Genomic DNA, 20,475 nt, shown 5'->3' on the forward strand with positions numbered 1-20,475 from the left:
TACTGAAATTTGACATTTTATATACTAAGTTTTTAGATTTCCTTTGTAATTGATAAATGTTGTTTGGAAGAACACAGAACTGTCTCACACAAAGCTTTCATATTTATTTAGAAATAATGCTTCTCCAAGAGACTTTGTCAGTCGTGGACAGCCTTTGCTTCTATGAATCAATATAGAAACATAGGGAAAATCTATCATTGATTCATTTGGGAAAGACACATGCAGTATTGTCTGGACTGGGTTAAGAATTTGGAAGAAGCTGCAGGTGTTGTAAGATGGCCTTAGTCAAATAAGTAATAACTGAAAAAGATTACTTGGAATCCCTGCTGAGATGTTCTGGATATGTTTTTCTTCTCTGCTTTTTCATTTTTTTCATACGTATATGTTCATATAAACTGTGGTTTGGTTAGTACATCTGTTTCATATATTTTTGAATATTCCAGAATTAAAGTATGCTCCAAATAGTCATGTGACTGAAGGCTAAACTCTACAGAAGAAATGGAGAACTTCCAAGTAAAAGCTCTGCACAACTGTCCTTTGTATTCTTTTCTCTCTCTCACTTTCCATTATTCCATGTTATTTTTATGTATAGAATGTAGTGGATATATATTTGTGGATGATTTCACTTTGGCATGCGTTAAAGGAGTAAGATTTCCCCTCCCTTCCTTAATTCATGAGAGAGTAAAACCAGCAGAATTTACTTGAGTGTCAGAATATAGGTGCCAAGGAAGCCATACAGTTTGCAGATTTTTGAGTTAAAAAAACCCAAAGAAACACTGAAATCCTTAAATGCACATTAGTTATTCCAAATTGCAATTGATTTCTAGTAAAATATTGTATCAGTTAAAAGTTGGTTGACTTTAAAAGTGGAAGAAAAGTTTTGTATCATAATTTTGTGCTGTAGATTTTCCTGATCATGTGTTTTGCTAAGATTTAGAAGGGATTTAAGCTTAGATGGGCCTAGTGTTGCCCATCTTCTGTGCAGGCAGAAAAGAAGGAATTTTTTTATGAAACAGGGTTGGGAACTGTATTGGCAGGTTTTAATATTGGAAAAAAATCTGTAAAATAGCTAAAGCTAGAAGATGGAAAGTGTACGTCTTCAGAGCTAGTGAAGTTGAGCAGGGTGAGTTTGAAAGTGACTGTGTACATTAGTCGTGGATGTTAATATTTGGCCATGGGTGTGTGTATCAGATCATGTAAATGTCTGCTGTGAAAATGACTTGGAGAGCTCTTGCCTGCAGTGGCTGTTGCAGGTTTTTTACCTCTTTGTACTAACACTGGAACTAATAAGCTATTTCCCCTCCTTTTGTAAGGATCCTTGTTTGTATTTTTCAGTTCCTTACAGCTCAGTCTTAATCTTTCCTATGTTTTCTCTGTACATTCCTACTAATTTTCTTTATGCCCTTCGCAAATCTCTGCATCTCTGGATAACTTCAAGTACCTCCTATGACTGGAATATCTGTCTCTTACTATACAGCATCTATCTTTACATTTCCCTTTAAGCAGGAAGAAACACCCCCACTTTTTATCTGAACTTTGAGCACTGGTGCCGTGTGGAATGCTGCCTGTGCCTGCTCTAAGGTTTGACCTCTAATTGCATTTTCTCAAGTTAAAATACAGCCAGAGCTTTGTGTACATTGAAGTGAGCTGACCCTGAATTTTGAATTGAGATTCCAGAGTTCCTTAAACTTGATTGGGAAGAACCAGAAATCTGCAGCTGTATTTTCACTTATGCTTTAGAGTAAGTGCCTTTAACCAACTACATATTAAAACAAATAATGCAGCAAGTGTAGTGCATGTTTTTAATTTTTAACTTCTTATATACAATGTACATGTTTAGGCTATGCAAGAGATTATTACTGGTCACTGCAGAGAACTGCTGTATTGGAGCACTGCACTGCTTCTGGTATCTTGCAAGATGATACTTTATTGAATTAATGAATATGTTACATCTGATATGCAAAATTTAATGACAGTTACATCTCTTTAAGTCTGCATTCTGTTTGCACTGCAGCACTGTAACAATTTTCCATTCAAATAAGCATTTGTAACAAGTGGATCTTAAGAATGACATCCCATGCATGCTTTTCTGTCAAGTTTGATTTTTTTCAATAGTGTTCTTCCATTACTGTTCTCATGAGGGTAGAAAAATAAAGTGGCTTCCATTACTTTTCTCATGAAAGTTGTACATAGTTGCAGTTGTGGCTGTGGATGATATGAATTCATAACTGCCTACTTGAATGTATCACACATTACACTGACATCAAGCTGTATTCCAGGGACTTCAATGGATTGAAAAAGCAAAGCCTTTGTTTAAAGCAGTTTAATAATTACATTTTACTGACCACGAATCGTTCACATTGACTATGAGATACTGCTGGACAACAGTTATAGTTCATTAGAAAGTCAAAGGTAGCAAAAAGAATGCAAATGCAAAAAAATTAAAAGGGAAAATACATGCCTCAGGAGGAAAACTAGCTGTGTAGACAGTGATGCTGATGAGTAGGACTAAGATTAGGGCTTTTTCTGCCCACAGGTGCCTCCCTTCACAGGCAGTTGCCCTGAGGTCTCTCAGCTGCGTTTGGGGACTGCATGTGGCTTCCTGTGATTCTCTCCAAGGGACCTTGGGTAGCTTGAACATTTTTAATAGTTACAGTGGTTTCAGTTTATTAATCCAGATAATTTTGACGGAACTGTGTTAAGAGTAAGCACGCATGCAATTATACCAGCCTTTTTTAGTGACTGTTGACTTCTTGTGCTGAGAACTTTTAATTAGCTTAACTCTTTAAGGCAGTTTAGTCAGAGTCAAAAGAGCACATCTTGCTGCAGCCTAAGGCAGATGAGGAGAGAGGCTTTTGGAAAACATGGACCTGAAGACCTTGACCAATTTAATGGGTCACTTATTCTGTAATCCTGCGAGAGACTTGGAGTTGGATTTTTGAAGAATTAGTAACTCCTTTGCCAGAGTGAGAGTAGGGGGAAGATGGGACTTCTGGACTCACTTATACGAGTCAGGTAGTGGTTACTCAGAAGAGCAGAAGTCCCGATGAGGAAGATAAAACTGCATCTATAACTGTGGAAGTTGGGGGAGCTCTCCATACAGGATGCCACTATCCCCTCTTGTCTCACCCTTGTTTACAGTGACCCTGCTCATTTGACTGAAACAGTAGGTCTTTGCTAATGCAAGTTTGGACTAAACAGGCTGAGGGTGAGTGGTTTGGTCAATAATATGAAAGAAATGATAAATTATGACTGTTGGTGGCATCAGGGATGACAAGCAGTAGCGGACAAATTTTTGCAAGCAGAGGTTGAACCATGAAGTGCGGATGTGCTTTAAGGCTTTAGTATCACTACGTTCAATAAGGAATTTTCAGAGAAAAGAAGGCAAGATGTCTTGTAAAAACAAAAGGATTAACTTACTTCTGAAGTATGTGCTTACTGGGAAACACTTGGCCATCCAGGGCTAAAGCTCTGTTTATAGTGAAATACTGTCTTTGAGCAAAGGAATCTGTTAGTGTATTATGGATTTTTCTGCTTCTTTCCCAGTATCAGGAGTGGAACAGGGAATCAGTTAACCTGTAAAGGATAGAGTTTCCAAGATAAATGTTCTAAGGAATTATCATCAGGCACAAAACCATCAAAACCAAAATGCCCACCAAGAGCAAAATATGCAATTTGACTATTCCTTTGAAGTCTACAGTTGTTTCCGTTGTGCATATGAACAGCTCCCCTTTGAAATCACTGAGAATTATATGTGTATATCTGAGGACTGAACGTGTTCTGTAAAGCTAGATAGTTGCCAAGAGAAGAGATTTTACAACTTCAGGATTCAGGAAACATGATCAAAAGTGGCAGAAAGTTCAAGGATGATGGTGTTGGAGAAAGGTTGGATCTTGCCAAGAGGAAATTGCTGGTGACCTTACTGAACTACTGTGGTGTCTTGCAGGTGTACTGCAGAGATTCACACATGGGAACAATTAGAAGAGGTCATGTTTTAGCATGTATCTGGGAAAAAAGAATCACAAAGTTGAAATAAAATAATAGTTATTAAAAATTTTGAGTTTAAGTGCTCCTTCTTGTCACTCACTTGAATGTAGCACTGATGTGACAAAATTAAGAGGGAGGAGAATATTAGGCACACTGTAAACACTAGATTTTGGAGAAAATAGGTTCAGTTTTATCCAGTTTAACATCCTTTTTCTTAGAGCCAGTGGTGTATTATTAGGCCACTGTTACCTGTCACCCAGCAAAGATGTTAAAGAAAGAAATAACGAGCAAAAAATTCCTCTGAAGTACTCATTCAGCAAGTATGTTCTCTGCCATTTCCCCACCTGGAAAACATAATCCATTGCTGAAACACAGATTTATGAAAAGTGGTTAAAAACACTGCTTAGATCATTAAAGGGAAAGAAAATTATTTATGTAAGCTTCCATTTCTCTTCATTACCTGTGTTTCTATGTCACCACATTACCTTATCAGCTAATCCCTTTCCTCCCCTGTAAGCTTGATTGCATTTAGTAAATGCTGAGATACTTGTTGGGAGAGACTTGGACATTGCTCAATATACCTATACAAGACTGATGCATTTTCCACCTGGTCCATACATGCCGAACGAATAAACTTACCTGTTTCATTTCATTGTCATCTCTAGAAGAATGAAACAGCCTATAGGAGACAGAATAGTTGCAACGGATCACAAAATAATTAACCTTTTTTGCCACCCCTGAAGTTCAAGACTAGTGTTGTAAGGAATTTAATTTTATTTACTCTTTTATTGATGTATTTGGTTTAGACAATTGTCAGATGGCATTTCATGTGGTTTATGTGCTTGGTGTGAGAGTTAGCTTAGGGACAGATACTTCTTACTAAGGTGTGTGCTGCCCTTTTTTCAAATGTCCGGTGTGGTAAGTAGTAACTAAAGAGTTTTGTTTCTTTTTTACATCTTTATGCCAGCAGATGTGTGTTTCTTTCTGCTGGTGAACTGACCCAATAGATTCTGGGTATAGGTAGGGCCCCAGGTGATTAAAAACTTGAGTTACTCCTCTCAAACAAAAGTGATGTGAAAAACAGATGTAAATTTGTCCGGTTGCTGGAGTCAAGTCATAGTTTGCAGTGTGTAAAGCCAATGCATGTGCCTACCCTTAATATTAAGACGAAAAAAAGACATCTGGCTCACAGCAGATGAAATATAGAAGTCATAGACACACAGGAGGGGTTGGGTTACTGCTGGATGGCCAAGGATTGGCTGAAATGCTCCTGACACTGAGTGGCAGCCCTGCCACTCTGGCTGTTAGGAGCAGACTTCTTAATTCCATGAGTTGAGTTTTCTGCTGTTCCTGGACTGGTTGGAGTGTTTCGACATGGGGCACTTTTCCCTGGCTGCAGGTGGTGTTGTTGGAAGGTGCCCATCTGCACTGCCTTCCTGTGCGCAGGCTCGGCTGGACCGCACACGGCCCTATTCTTCCTCCCCAGCCTTTCTCCTGAAACCTTTCCCAGCTGTATCCTGATGTGCTAAACCACTTAAATTAGCTCCAGAATGCTCTGTTTATCGTGTGACAGAGAAGTGACAGAAGGCAATCAGAGCAGTCCACCCTCAAGTAAACACCAACGGAGAGGGGGTACAGGATTATAGGATGGAAAATGGGTTCTGGGCACAACCCTGAGGCTTTAATGCCTGTATATTAGATCATTTGTCTCTGCTGTTTGCATATAATTCTAAGTTTTGGCAGTTTCATATCCCTGGAAGTGTTTTTTTGTTGTTTCTTTTTAAAGGGAAAAAAAAAGGTGTTAGGTCAAGTAGTCATTTCTTCCCTCCTCCTCAAAAGACAGAACTGGAGAAAAGTGGAATGATGATCCCTGAAGGCTGGCATGCTTCCCTGCACACCTTAACACTTCTGCTGCATCTGAAGTCAGGGACATCTTTCCTTGTACATGACTCTGATTAGCAGTAGATGTAAAACTAGTTTTCCTCCAGCTCCTGTCCTCATGGTTGGAACTGGATCCTCTTTTCTTACCTTACAGCTGCAACATAAAATACGAAACCAGCAGGCCTGAGGTCAGGTATTTTCCATACATCTGGAAGTATGGGTGCATTAGTTTTGGATGATCACTGCTTATACAGGGTGTCCGCAAGCACAGTAACAGTGGCCTGACTTCCTGCTTTTTTTCCTCCAAAAGCTACTATAAATATGCCTCCTAATTAGGTCCATAACAGTGTTTGGATAACAGCACTAGGTTTGTTGTAAGAGAGTCACACTGCTTCCAGAAACAGAGGAAGAAGCCCAAATGTATTCAAAATAAACTGCTGAATGCTTTTACTGAATAAAAACACCTAGATGTTGCCAACTATTGGACAGTCTCTGCACTTAGAAAATTTAATGCTTGAAATTCAGTGCTTCCCAGCATACTTGTGGTCATTTGTCAGTCCTATCCAGTCCTCCTTTTATTGAGTGTCTGTCTACCATATGACTATACCTCTTCTGTTTGGTAGGGAAAGAGGGGGGATGCACTTGGAAACTAACCATTCTTCTGAGTTACATTTACAACACTTATTTTAAGTGGGAAGAGGGAGCATATAGGAGGGACGGGACTCCATTGCTTTTAGCAAAGAGTAACCACCTTACTTCCACTCTCATCTTCACAAAGCAATTAATCTACTAATCAGAAGCAAGAAACTGGAACAAGTACCAGGAATTATTATTGACCATATTTCCCCTTCGAACATTTTGTACACATATTTCATGCTAGATTACATGCAGTTGATGGCTTTAGTATGTTGGCAGCCTTTAGTTTCAGGAGTAGCAGGAGCTTAAGAGGTTCCTTTTTCTCATTATTTTGAAGATGCTTTAATTTGATAATGTATTGAAATGCCCAAATCTGAATTATAAAATAAATCAGAGTTATTTTTTTTCCTGGTCTGTACTCACTTTAAAAATACTGTGTGGCTTTAGATGAGCCTTTCAAACAGAGCTTGGCATGGTTTACATATCAGACAGATGTGTGCTAGATCAGCTTACTGCAGGGGCCCATGAGGAGAAATTAAAGGGTATGGGAGTTTTGCAGCTTCGGAGAAATTAATAAATTCAAAAGGAGCTTAAGCACAGGTGGAAAACAGAAAAAAAAAAAAAAAGCTTGGGCATGCCAGTGTTGGTTTTGAAAAGTACTTTAGATACAGTAGGAGTATTGGGCAAGTATTTTGTAACTGTTTTCAGGAAGAAAGGAGACCTAGGTGTTTGTAGCCAGAAGCCAGGAATGTTAGGTTAGATCTTTACAGACTAATGGTTGGTTAAAGTTCTTAAGCAGCAGTACATGATAAGTGACAAGTGGATTGAGTTGTGATATCTAATTGTATCCTAGATGCTTAAAGTTATGTTTTCTTCTTACTTTGCCCTTGCAGGTGTATTACTTCAAATGCTTTCTTTGTGCTGTGTTCTGAATAGGATAAAAAAGTGGTTGCATAGTCAAAGACTTTCTTGGCACACAGCACTTCATTTTTCTCTTTTTTTTTTTTTTTTGACTGATTCCTAATTGAATCCTTCCTTTAAATGTTGGTTGGTTATTTCTTGCTCTGTGGTTATATGAGCTATATACATACAGATCTGTTAAACTTTTGGGTGGCTATTTTTAAAAATAAACCCAGGTATCTAAGAGAAGTTACGTATTTAAATTTATTAACCTCAGTATCATAAAATATTTTGCATGTTGATTCTTTTTTGTGATATCAAGCAGTTTTTGTCTTTTGCTCCTTATTGCTAAAATTTATTTATGCAGAATTTGTTGTACTGTGAGACATATAATACAAAACAGTCCAGAAATACTTACCATATTGGACTGTTGTGCTCAGAGGAGTTTCTTTATTTTCTGTTAAGACTATTATTTTTCTTACAGGAAATAATTAATTACTGCTGTATTTTCCAGAGTTGTTGAAAATATTTTCCATATTCTTGGATCACCCTTTTGTTCTACAAATGCCAAAACTGGCTGTTAAATTTACCAGGATAGTTAGGATTATTAGGACACATAGGATTACAGTTCTGCCATTGTAACGAAGGTTGTGTAATACCACAAACTTAAACTGTCTGGGTTTATCATCTTATGAGAATGGAAAGTTTAGAATAAATAGAAGTTAAGAACCATTTATGTAAACTCTGCATATTTTTATGAGGTATTCTCACTGTCTAACACAATTTGCACAGTAAATGTAGTCAGGAAGGGTGATTTTTTTTTTCTTTTTTTTTGTAAAGAGACTTACGAGTAGCTCCTTATTTGAACTAAGAAAATACAAAGACTGAAAAGAAATACTGGAGTTAAAACTGCTTAATAACAGTACCAAATACAGTCCTGGATGAATCTGAAATTCCAGGAAGCCCTCTCTGAGGAGCTTGTCTAGAACAATTTGCCAGGCACATCAACAGGACAGCAGGGTGTAGCACAATTGTGGTTGTAAGAAGGATGCAGCAACCTGAGTGGTCACAATGGAGACAAAAAGGATGCTTTGTTTAAAAAAAGCCAAAAGAGTTACTTTTCTATAGTATAACTGGAACAAGATCTAGTCTGTTAGAAGAAAATAAGTAGCTGTACAACAAGGCACACTGCTGCTTTTGAAAAAAAAATGCAAAATTATTTTATGTATTATTTACCATTTTTAGTTAAGTCCTTAAATCCTACGTAAGAGCCATTGAAAAATCTTTAAAATGAAGACCAGTTTCTGGCCTATTTGCAGAGAAAATAGTACCTCTATTCTAGAGCATTAATATGAGGCAGTATCATGAACAGAACCTGCTAAAATAGTGTGTGCAGGTAGTAGAAGTCACAGAAAGGGGGTCCCTTGGGCCACTTGTCTACATGGTGAAGAAAGTTAGCATGTTGGCCATACTGTACTTAAGTGCTCTTTGGAAACTCTGTTACAGTGTTTTTCCCACCATCCAAAAAGTAAAACACAAAGATCCCTTTATAGCTTTTTTAATAAGTTTTTCATTCCACTACATAGGCAATAATGATTTTTTGTGCATACAACTGGGGGAGATTAAGCTTACTTTCTTAGAAAACTGGCCTTATACAGTGTTACAGGACTTATTTCCATCTAATTTCTTCTCCCAACAATAACTTTCAAGCCAGTTGATCAAATTAAATGAAATTTGTGAGAGGAGTGAGCTCTGATGTGTGAAGTTTAGACAAACCTATTAATGCTATTAATATTGCCCGAGTTGAGTAACCACTGTGGACTTGTCTTGGCAAGGAATGCACAAGGGCAAGAGATATTTATGATCCTGGGAAGGACATTTGCTAAAGTTCATTCTTAAGTCAACACTTTTGTCTTTTTTGGTTTTCTGTTGTCTAATGAGGTATAAATCCCAAATGAAGCTTTTCCCGTAGTTGTGAGTACCTATTGCCGGTGTGGGTTATCTTCATGGTATGAAGGAGACTGTTGCTTCAGTTCTAGGATAATTCAATAAAAAAAGAGTCCATCTGAAGACTTGAATCCACACCTGCTTCATTAGTTATTCCTCTCAGAATTGTTTTATTCTGGTTTTTATTGTCCAACTGCTCTTCAAAGAGGTTTTAGTCATTAAGCTGTTTACTAGTTACATCCCATATCACTGCATATATATACTGCCCTAGTCAAATTGTTTGGCAGCTGGCAACTCTTCAGAGAAGTGTTTGGGAGAAACAGAAGGGCTTCTCTGTTTAGTTTTGTTTATTGATTCCTTTAAGAACTCCAGCAGAATGTCTTTTACAGTTTACAAATTACAAATTTAACAAATTAAACTCTTTCTCATGTATATGACAATGAACATTAATTACAAAAGCAGATGTTTGTGAGAAGAAAACATTGGCCTTCATTTTTTAAGATATATTCAAGATGCACAAGCTTTACTTTGCTTTTATTTTGCTTATGTTGAAAGGTTTTTATTAAATTAAATAAATTTTAAAAAAGCACCCTTCCTCTTCATTACCTTTAACAAAAAACCCACAATAGTTTAAAAGACAGTCACCTTCTTTTTGAAAATGGCTTGTATTTGATTTTCTGTGCGGGAAATGTGTCCTATTTTCAGTCAAAGTCTTTTGGGAGGGAAGCACCACAGCTTTTTCTTGTTTTAACTTGCTCCATCAAAGTATCTTGATGAGAACAGCGTTGTATGGATTTTAAGATGGGTGAGAAAGTGGTTAGATGTAAATAGGTGTATGAGAGTGAAAGAATATAGAAATAGTCCTATAAGAAATGATTTTTTTCTTGAAGGCATATTTGAGTAGTTGCTAGAGTTAGAAGAAAAATATTTGATTTTGTTGTAGATATTTTAATCAAAACAGAAGACAGAAGTTCTCAATTCAAAATTCTCTTTTTGCTATAGCAATGCATGGTATTTACTGAGGATCAACTTTGCCAGTACTTCAAAAAGTATTTAAGGGGTTAGGGTACTGTGCGTGACTATTTTGAAGACAAAAGTTATTTAATCTGGAGACCTTTATATCAATCTATTTTATCAGGATGCATGTCCCACAGATACACTGGTATGGAGAACTAACATAAAATGTGATAGTGTTTTGGGTTTGGAAGCACTGCATTGGTTTTGTGGGGGGTTTAGACCTACTTAGTACCAGTTCCAATGAAATTATTCAGTGTGGCAATTTATTTTTTTTTTAAGATACATTCAGATCTTGTCAGATTCCTACTCCTTGGATACTGAAGGACAACACAAAATTAAAAGATAGTTATGCTACTCTTGACCCTCAGAAATATTTATAGCCCTTAAGAAACCGTTCTGTCAGTGACTATGTGGTTCCCTCAGATTTCACTGCTGCAGGCTTCCCAGTGCTTACAACTGTCAGTGTGCTTCCTTTTCTCTTTAGGATTTTTGCTTTCTCTTCCATAGTAGGAATGACACCTCTTCCCAAATCAGTGCAGTGTATCATTTGTGTTTATGATACAATTAGTACATTATACAGATTTCTCCATAGTCAACAAGACTGATGTTAGCTCAAGGGTGCACACTTTGACTGAAACTACCTTTTCAAGTAGCCAGGATGCTTCTGTTTCTCTCCTTTGTTCTGTCGTTTTGCCATTTACCCTGCATATGTCGTCTGTGCATTTTTTCATTGGTGGTGGTAGTGCCTGCTACAAACTCTGTTTCAGTCCATTCTTGTATCAGTGAGAATGTCTCTCCACAGTGTTCGCTTTCATTGTTACAGATTTTAGCTTGTAGAATAAAACTCAATCAGAATGGAAAAAAAAGACATTTTGGTACCCCCCTCCTTAAAATAACACAGAATGATGAAAGTGATAAAAATACTGTGAGAAAATAAAGGTAGCTAAACACCTATCAAAACAAACCAAACCAAGCAAACAACAAAGGTTTTTAAAAATGTATGATGCTTCCATTTAAGAAAGCAAACAAAACTGAATAAATTGTCTCTGTAATGCTTATGCCAAATACTCTAATGTCTAAGTATAGCCTTATTCTCTCCCCTTTCATCCTTTCTTTAGGGACAAGAGCTGTTTTATGATTTTTCTGATTCACATAATACGTTGTGGATATTACTGAAATCTAAATTATATAGATGTAATTACAAAAATGATTCTTACAGATAGGAAAAATATGCTCACTACATTTTCCAGATGATTTCACCATTATTTTTAATGAAAATCATATTTGATGTTTGTCTTCAGGAAAGAGATAATTGAAGTATCGTGCTTGGGGGAGGCTTGCATTTTCAGCTGAAGTAGCAAGGCTGAAGCTTTAATAATAGGAAATGTTATAAACCAGGGCCTCTAGTTGTAGGTACCTTGATTCCAAAAGCTTTGCTCTGGAGACTCTCTGCTGAAATTAGATATTAGGATGAGTCACAGAGAGAAACAGTTGCAAAAATGGATGATAAATCATTCAGGAGATATGTTTTGAAGTGGATTGAGAATTGAATATGAAGCCAGCGTAGAAAATGAAGCAACAATGATCCTATTTGTCTCTTACCTAAGTGGATATTAAGTATGTATTTTAAACTAGTGGGAGTTTCCATATGGACTTTGGAGTTTGTTCCATATCCGAGATACTTTGCTGAAGGTAAAAGTAGCGTGAGGAGTTAGTAAGGAATAACTTATTTGGGAGAACATGAGAATGGCTCTACGTCCACAGATTAAGGATCCATGTAGCCAAGCATCCCCTCACTATGGCAATGCCTGGGTGGCTTTTTAAACTTAGTGTACTATATCTGAATGCTGATATTACACACAAGTTTTTACAGGATATATGTTAGATAGACTCCTTGTCTCAGGTAATTTATTTTCTAATGAAACCGGAAAGTGAATGTCTTCAACTCAACTACAGAAAGTAAAGAAAAAGTAAGTATAACAAAGATTTGACTGTAACCAGGAAATGCACACTTTATCTATTTTTCAAAAAAAACAGTCTACTTCTATAATTTCCTTGCTACTTTGTTGCGGATATTTAGGACTAAGAAGAAATCTCATGTGCTGGTATTAAACTGATATGGACAGTAAGTAGCCTGTGATATGAAGAAGATATTTAAAGTACTTAAGGTTTGATCCCACTGTATGTCCAAGCTGTGCTCTAGTATAGTGTAGATAAGTTACCTTTTATTTTAAGGCCAGCAAATGCTAAAAGCTACTGAAAGCCCTGTCCTGTGAGTATTCCTGACAGGAATTCCTGTTTACTCTAAGAGTAGAAAGAATTGTTGAAACTGATTTTTTTTTTTTGGGGGGGGGGGGGGGGGTGGTAACTGGCAATTGCTTAAATTCTCAGATCTAAGTGCTCAACACTGTTGTGTGAGAAATATTGGTAGCTAGTATTTGGTTGCTTGCATTTCATATTGAAGACAATAAAGCTCTTTATTTATTTTTAACGCAAGAGTGCAAGACACACAAGCAGCCCTACTGGAAGCTAGTTGGGCCACAGAACACTTACACTTTTCAAATAATGGTATTTTTTCCAAGTACTTCATTTAGCTTAGACTTCCACATTTTAATGTCTTCACAGAGGCATGCACTAGTTTATTCCTCAGTAGAACAGAAAGGGTCTTCTGCATGCAGTGGAATGATGTTCACAGTGGGGGTTTATATTGATCCCTAAGTAATGAAACAGAAGGGAGATCATTTTGTTGTGGTGTGGTTACAGTAAAGTTCTTCTGTAAGGTGTTGGAGATGTACTTCTTGTTTCTTCCCTGAAATTCCTGGTTTTTAATCAGAAAATACAGTATCAACATGTCAAATTATACTGAATGCCAATTCAACAACTGCTATTTGAAATTATTTTAACCTCATTAAAATACAGAAAAATTACACTTTAAAGAATTGCCATCAGTGACTCTTCCAAGATCATTACAACTGGTTTGAACAAGAACAACTGTACAGCAGTACTAAAAGTAACTTCAAAGACTCATTAAATCTGTTAACTTCGGGAATGTGGATTTTATTCTAAGTGTAGAAGCTTGGTCAGAGAGAGTTAAAAAAGAGCTACATGAGCTATCTCTGATTCATGTAGATACTTCTGAGTTACTGTAGTCATGGTTCAGCTTTTCTGTAACCATCTCAACACAATAAGTTCAGTATATTTCCAAATTGCTTCAACTATTTTAACTAGTTTCGACTCATATTGTTAGGGCTTTCTCCTTTTGCCTGAGAAACTGTCTGGTTTGTGCGACATGACAAATCAATGTGGCTGCCTAAAAATCTAGGAAAAAATGGTTCTAAACTAGGAGTACAGGTATTATTCTGACACTGGAATAACAGTTTTCTGTTTTAAGTATACCATACTGCTTTGGAAGACAGTCTATTCTGAGTACTAATAGATGGCACTGATAGCAACTCTTCTTGTGGTCTGTAAAGTCGTTGGAACTAAAATTTTAAAGTCTTTGATTCTGGAAACTTTGGATGTCTAATGATATTTAGAATCAATGTCAGAGGTTGTTCTTAACAAAGTCTTTCTAAATCATTGGCTTGTAGTATGGTATCATTTCTGCCTAGCAGTAACTTTTCATTGTAGTAATTTGTAAGACTGACAAGAATTAAAGTATGTTTGTTACATGCTCTGAACATGCGACTGAACAGCACTATGCAAGTACTTGCATGACACACCTATGTTGTGAAAATATTTTTTCCAATGGATGAATAAATATTGTAGGGAGGATTGTTCTATTTCTTTCTTACCAATAATTCCCTTTAATTACTTGTTTTCCAGATAACGGAGGACAGACTTTGGCAGGTGGGAATAACTGGCCACTGAGAGGAAGAAAATGGACCCTCTGGGAAGGAGGAGTGAGAGGAGTAGGCTTTGTTGCAAGTCCTTTGCTGAAACAAAAAGGTGTAGAAAGTCATGAACTCATCCATATCTCTGACTGGCTGCCAACGCTGGTGCACCTTGCTAGAGGACATACCAATGGCACTAAGCCTTTGGATGGCTTTGATGTTTGGAAAGCTATCAGGTAACTTGCATGTCAAATCACCGAGTCAGCATTCTGGTACGAGAAGAATTTAATCAGGCCAAAGAACAGAGCTGGAACTGGGGAGGGAAATATTATGTGTTCCTTTCCTTAAATACAGGGAAGGTATAAGTGCAGTTAACTTTGCTACCCATGAGACAATTATGCAGGTTTCAAATTTAATGCCGGTGACAGATGCAAAACGTCCATACAGCTTTAACTTGGTATGTTCATTTTATCAGTATGGACACAACAATGCAGAAATATGATATACTTTTTCAAGAACGCTCTGTGCTTCAGAAATACGTTAACTGATTTTGCACAGCATGGAGTACAAGTTAGTAAATTTTATGGACCCATGCCTGCTCTCTACAGAGCCCAGTTGGGTGTCTCTGCAGTATGCATCTGGAATTGGACATGTGGGAAATCTTTGCAGACATTAAACTCACTGAGTATGGATTCCACTTTGGTGGTTTATTAGCTCAGTACAGGACCTGTCAGGCTGGCTCAAAGTGTAACCATTTGAACAGGTCCGTATCATGCTGTCTAGCGTCTCAAAAAACCTGTGAGGTTGAGTACAAAAGTAGACCTGACTTGGTTCCTGAGAGGTCATGATGTTGTGCCTGATTTAAGCAAGCTGGAACGCTCAGGAGTGCAGTGCTTAGATGCTGGAAGGATCACAGACATGCCTAAATGGCTGGAAAAAAGAGGCAGCTTAGGTCAGTTGGGTTGACACTGAGACCGAACTAATGACTTTTACTGGGCTATCTCTGACTCTGTGCACCTCTCATGCTGTCTGGATTAACTGGGATATCCCAAACCCCATTAGTTCAGATAATGGAGAGTCTTCTGTGCATTAAAAGAAAAATTAGTTAAATCCCATATATTTTTCCTCTGGAAAAGGATAATAAAAATTGTATCACAGATGTTGGATACTGGAGGCTCTGGACACATCTGAATGTTGGACTCAGCAGAGTAAGTAGAATAAAATGTGAAAGAATAAATTAAATAGGTATTATCTGGTAAAGGTGATTTTTTTCACTGGAACTATCAAAAGAAACTCTGGTGTTGCCCCTTTGCTATATCTTCAATCAAGAGTTATATTCAGTCAGTTCTTCATCTTTCAAAGATTTTCTTTATTCTAATTTTCTTTTATTCTACTAAAATGGATTACAAAGTCCTTAAAACCTGAGTTTCTGCAGAATTTTATACTTCTGTGACCAACCTTGCAAAAATTGCATGGTGACATTGGTTTAAATTCCTTTGTTTCTTCCTCTTCTGTGTTACATCTAATGTATTAATTGATGGGCTAAATTCTATTGTCTGTGTTCTTGGAAGTTATTTTAGTAGGTCTTTGAATGTAGTTTTAATTAGTGTAAGAATCGTTTAGGATGGAAAGTTTAACACTGCTAAAGCAAAATAGAAGGACTAGCAATTCTGTTTCTACATGCTGTTCATTTGAGAATTAGTGTTTTGTTTCTTTTGATAGTCTTTGTTCTGTTTTTATAGCAGTCATAACAATATTATATTCTGTGAGTTATGACCTTTTGTGACCTTTTCAGTGTTCCCACCCCAGCTTGCAGGAGAAATGCAGCTATTTATATAACAATTGCTGAATTTTCTGCAATTTTCTACATAGTGCATAACAGTAAACAGTGAGGTTTGTGTGTCTTAGCATCCTAGACTGTGAATTACAGGAGTTAGTTCCTAAACAAGCGTGAGCAGGAGTGTTGTTTGGATTGGGGACTGAGATGAGAAATTGAGAGTTAAAGAAGGCAGAGCTGAACCTTCCACCCCCTATATAGACCTTTGAAGTAAAAAACAAAAACAAAAACCCAAACCCACCCCCCAAAAAGCCATACCCCATATCTTGAGTTCAGAATTGGTTTGTTTGTACCTTTAGTAGGATTACCCGCTTTGAAACTGATAAGCTTGATTTCTTTCTTAACGCTGCCTCTGTTTCTGAGGAGCTGTGGGGTAATTTTCTGTACTAGCTGGAGTTTGCAGTTGTGCCCAGGTGTACTGTATGGCTCTCTTCCAAGTGGAAGAAGATAACAATGTGTATAATTGAGGCCAGGGACCATTAACTGCCAGGAAGGAATGGAGACTCCTGTCCAGCCAGAGGAAGTAAAATGTTTTACATGCCAGTGTTACTGTGGGAAAACTTAGCATCAGCAAGATCCTGGAGTACTCCCAAACCATAGACATTTCTTCCTGCTACCAGCAGAATTCCCGCCTTCTTCAGGTTCAGTTTCAACCAGATACTCTTTGTCATGGGCTGATCTTCTCAGATCAGGTTACTTTAGCAGAAGGATTATATGTGAGGAAAGATAGGTACACCTGTGCATCCCCTGCACGCTCCTGGCACTGGTATCTTAACTCTTTGTGGAGGAACTGAATGCAGCGTTTACTGGCATTGTTAAGGAATAGGTGACCTCCAATGTTTTCAGTTGTGCCAACTGGAGGGCCTCTGTCTAGAGAGGAAAAACGTCAGATTTTGTGAATTGTTAGGCTGCTCTTTGGCTGACCTTGCAGCCAAAATGTCAAATTTCACATGATTTACCCATGTAATCAGGATAAATGAGTGTATTAAATTTCACGATCATAACTCAAAAGGTCACTTGAATATTGGATAGCAAACAATAAAGGCACAGTGCTCTTTTGGTGACATCTGATGGAAGGTTCAAATATGTTGCTTTTCTTGGAACAGATGGCTCACAATGAGTGAAATTATAATTTGCTAAGATTCTACCTCATTTGAAAAAAGGAAATTAATAGCCAATCATCATGTTACACCTGTATTTTTTCAATACAGTCTAATACCAATAGCTGCATATGCTTCTTTTGATTCTTTTTGTGGACTTTTATCCTGAGCCTACAGTTTCTTCTGTGTGTAATCCAAAGGAAAAAAGTTATGAATTTACAACCTTGATTTAGATATTCAAAAGAATATATGGGACAATGCAGATACTCTCAGAAGTCACAAAAATATTGGATCCATTCCCGTATTTGATATCTGTCCATAAATGATCAGTATTCAAAGGATGTGTTCTTAATATGTTATTTATGTAATATAAATAATTCTGAAAATAACAATATATAGATATATATTTTTTTAATATAGCTTTGCTATATAGATATATGCTATATATTAGAAATTAGATGTAAATTTTGAAATCATAAATTCTGAAATCCTAAACCAAAATGAACTTTCTGTCATGATTTTAAAATGATTGGTAGTCCAGATTAGGAATTGCATTAACATGACACTCATTAAGTTCTTGTAGTAAATAGAAGTGCTGAAGACCACACATGCATCCAACTGTTCATGTCATGCCTTCTCTATTTAATTTTGACTTGAAGAACCAGAAAAAAGTTAATGGTTAGGAGCAAATGGCATGAAAAGATAAAGTTCGGGAGCACATGTTTCTTGTGGACAAAAATACCTTCTTTTGCATTCTTTTTAGCTAGCTATGCTTTTAAGTTTCTTTCATATAATGCATGAAACTGAGAAAATGCAATGTTCTTGTTCTCACTGTTTGAACTTCTTTTTTTAGGTAAAAATTTGCATGCTACTAGAGCTCTTTGTCAGGGACTTTGAAGTCAAAAGCTTGTCTTCTGTTTCCAAATTGATCTGCTGACCTATTAGTGTAGGAACACTGCAACACTGTATCAATGAGACACCTAAAAGAAGAGGAAGGTGGTTATGCTTAAAATAGAAACTGAAATAATGCAGGTTTTACTTGCACTCTTGGTCTGACACTCTCACTCACCAGCAGGTGTGTGCCTAAGAAGTCTGCCCAGCAGCTAGGCACCAGGGAAGGGCTTTTCAAAGCTTCTGTCTGGCAGCCAGGCACCATGGTGGTTGTGACCAGATGTTAGACCCAGGATCTAATCCTAACCATATGTTAGGAACCTGCAGATGTCCAGGGATGCCAGCTGTGAAGTCCTTCTAGCATCTTCTGTGTTCTTCTTAGGTTGATAACCATGCACAGGTTCTGGTTATGCCTTTATGTACACTTTTGGTGCTGCTTCTCTGTCCTGTCCCACCTCTATGAGTCACCAGATGCCATCACTGTTTTGTCTCCAGATGTCCCTGTCCTGTGAAACTGGCCTAGATGTTTTGGGGCCTTGATGACCTGCTAATCTGGATGTCATTAACACAGGCTGTTATGAGAGCCTTTTTGCTGCTGCATGTTCATGCTGTTGTCTCCACACACAGATCTTCCCAGACGTTCTCTGTTCATACCAATCTTGGCCTTTCTGCTAAAGTTTTCTACAGTAACCTGTAGTTCCTAAACTTTATTTTCCTCCAAGTATCTTTGGAATGAAATTTAACTTTCCCTTTAATGTCTCTAACTTCTTTTTTAAAATAACTTAGGATAGTATCACTGTACCAACCCATTTTTGGATATCCATCAGACCATTCCAATCTCAGGTATAAACCTTCTACATAAATCATAGTAGATGGCACTTTTCTAATACCTTAGATTACCATGGGTAACACTACAATATATCTGGGACCTCTAAAACCATATACATATTAGAAATTATTTCTGAAAATATAGTGATATTATCACCGATATATTTTACAAAAATACTAAAATGCAACTAGTCAAGGAATCTAAACTGTACTTCATTTTTCCAAGCAAGTATTTCAAAAAAACACTTGTGTTTCTAAGAAACATCTGTTCTCCAGATGCTTGGTACTCTATTGAAATTGAGACACTAGGCAAAATAATTTTCCTTATGTAGAAATTTGCCCTGGTTGATACATCGTTTTGATATATTTTGGTTTTCAGTACTGAATATCTAGTATGTCTGTGCTCAGAAAGAGGATTTTACTGTGGATTAACAGAAAAATGGAAAACCAAATGGTAGAGCACATGAAGCAGTATGATAGGCACTGAGATATTCAGGATAAAATCATAGAATGGTTTCAGTTGGAAGGGACCTTAAAGTTCATCTAATTCCATCCCCCCTGCCATGGGCAGGGACAGCTTCCTGGGATCCAACTTGGCTTCTATGAGAAACCTATTCCAGTGCCTCACCACCCTCACAGTGAAGAACTTCTTGCTTACATCTAATCTAAATTCCTTACATCTAATGTAAATCTACCCTCTTTCAGTTGAAAGCCATTAAGTCTTTTCCTATCACTACATGCCCTTGTAAAAAGTTCCTCTCTGGCTTTCCTGTAGGCCCCCTTTCAGTACTCAAAGGTCACTATAAGGTCTCCCCGGAGCCTTTTCCAGGCTGAACAACCCCAACTCTCTCAGCCTGTCCTCATAGGAGAGGTGCTTCAACCCCCTGATCATCTTTGTGGCCCTCCTCTGGACCCGCCCCAACAGGTCTATGTCCTTCTTATGTTTGGGGCCCCAGAGCGGAAAACAGCACTGCAGGTGGGGTCTCAAAAGAGCAGACTAGAGGGGCAAAATCACCTCCCTTGACCTGCTAGTCACACTTCTCTTGATGCAGCCCAGGGTACGGTTGGCTTTCTGGGCTGTGAGTGCACATTGCTGACTCATATTCAGTTGTTCATCCACCAGTACCCCCAAGTCCTTCTCCGCAGAGCTGCTCTCAATCCACTCATCGACCAGCCTGTGCTTGGGATTGCCTCAATGCACGTGCAGAACCTTGCACTTGGCCTTGTTGAACTTCATGAGGTTTGCACAGGCCCACCTCTCAAGCCTGTCCAGGCCCCTCTGGATGCCATCCCTTCCCTCCAGCGTGTTGACCACACCACTTGACTTGGTGTTGTCAGCAAACTTACTGAGGGTGCACTTGATCCCACTGTCCATGTTGCCAACAAAGATGTTAAACAGCACCTGTCCCAACACTGACCCCTGAGGAACACCACTTGTCACTGCTGTCCACTTGGACATCAAGCCACTGACCGCAACTCTTTGAGTGCAACCATCCAGCCAATTCCTTATCCACCAAGTGGTCCATCCATCAAATCCATGTCTCCTAATTTAGAGACAAGAATGTCATGCGGGACAGTGTCAAATGCTTTGCACAAGTCCAGGCAGATGATGTCAGTT

At 37.9% G+C, this 20,475-nt stretch overlaps 1 protein-coding gene across 1 annotated transcript in view; it reads left to right on the forward strand.

Annotated features, from left to right (window-relative positions):
• Positions 1-20,475, forward strand: part of ARSB (arylsulfatase B) — a 69,584-nt gene that overhangs the window by 17,784 nt on the left and 31,325 nt on the right. The window contains exon 5 of the mRNA XM_074855569.1: positions 14,194-14,437. Within this exon, the coding sequence (XP_074711670.1) occupies positions 14,194-14,437 (244 nt within the window). The remainder of the gene's footprint in view (positions 1-14,193; positions 14,438-20,475) is intronic.

This window comes from Strix uralensis, chromosome Z (assembly GCF_047716275.1).
Source record: "Strix uralensis isolate ZFMK-TIS-50842 chromosome Z, bStrUra1, whole genome shotgun sequence".
NCBI lineage: Eukaryota > Metazoa > Chordata > Aves > Strigiformes > Strigidae > Strix > Strix uralensis.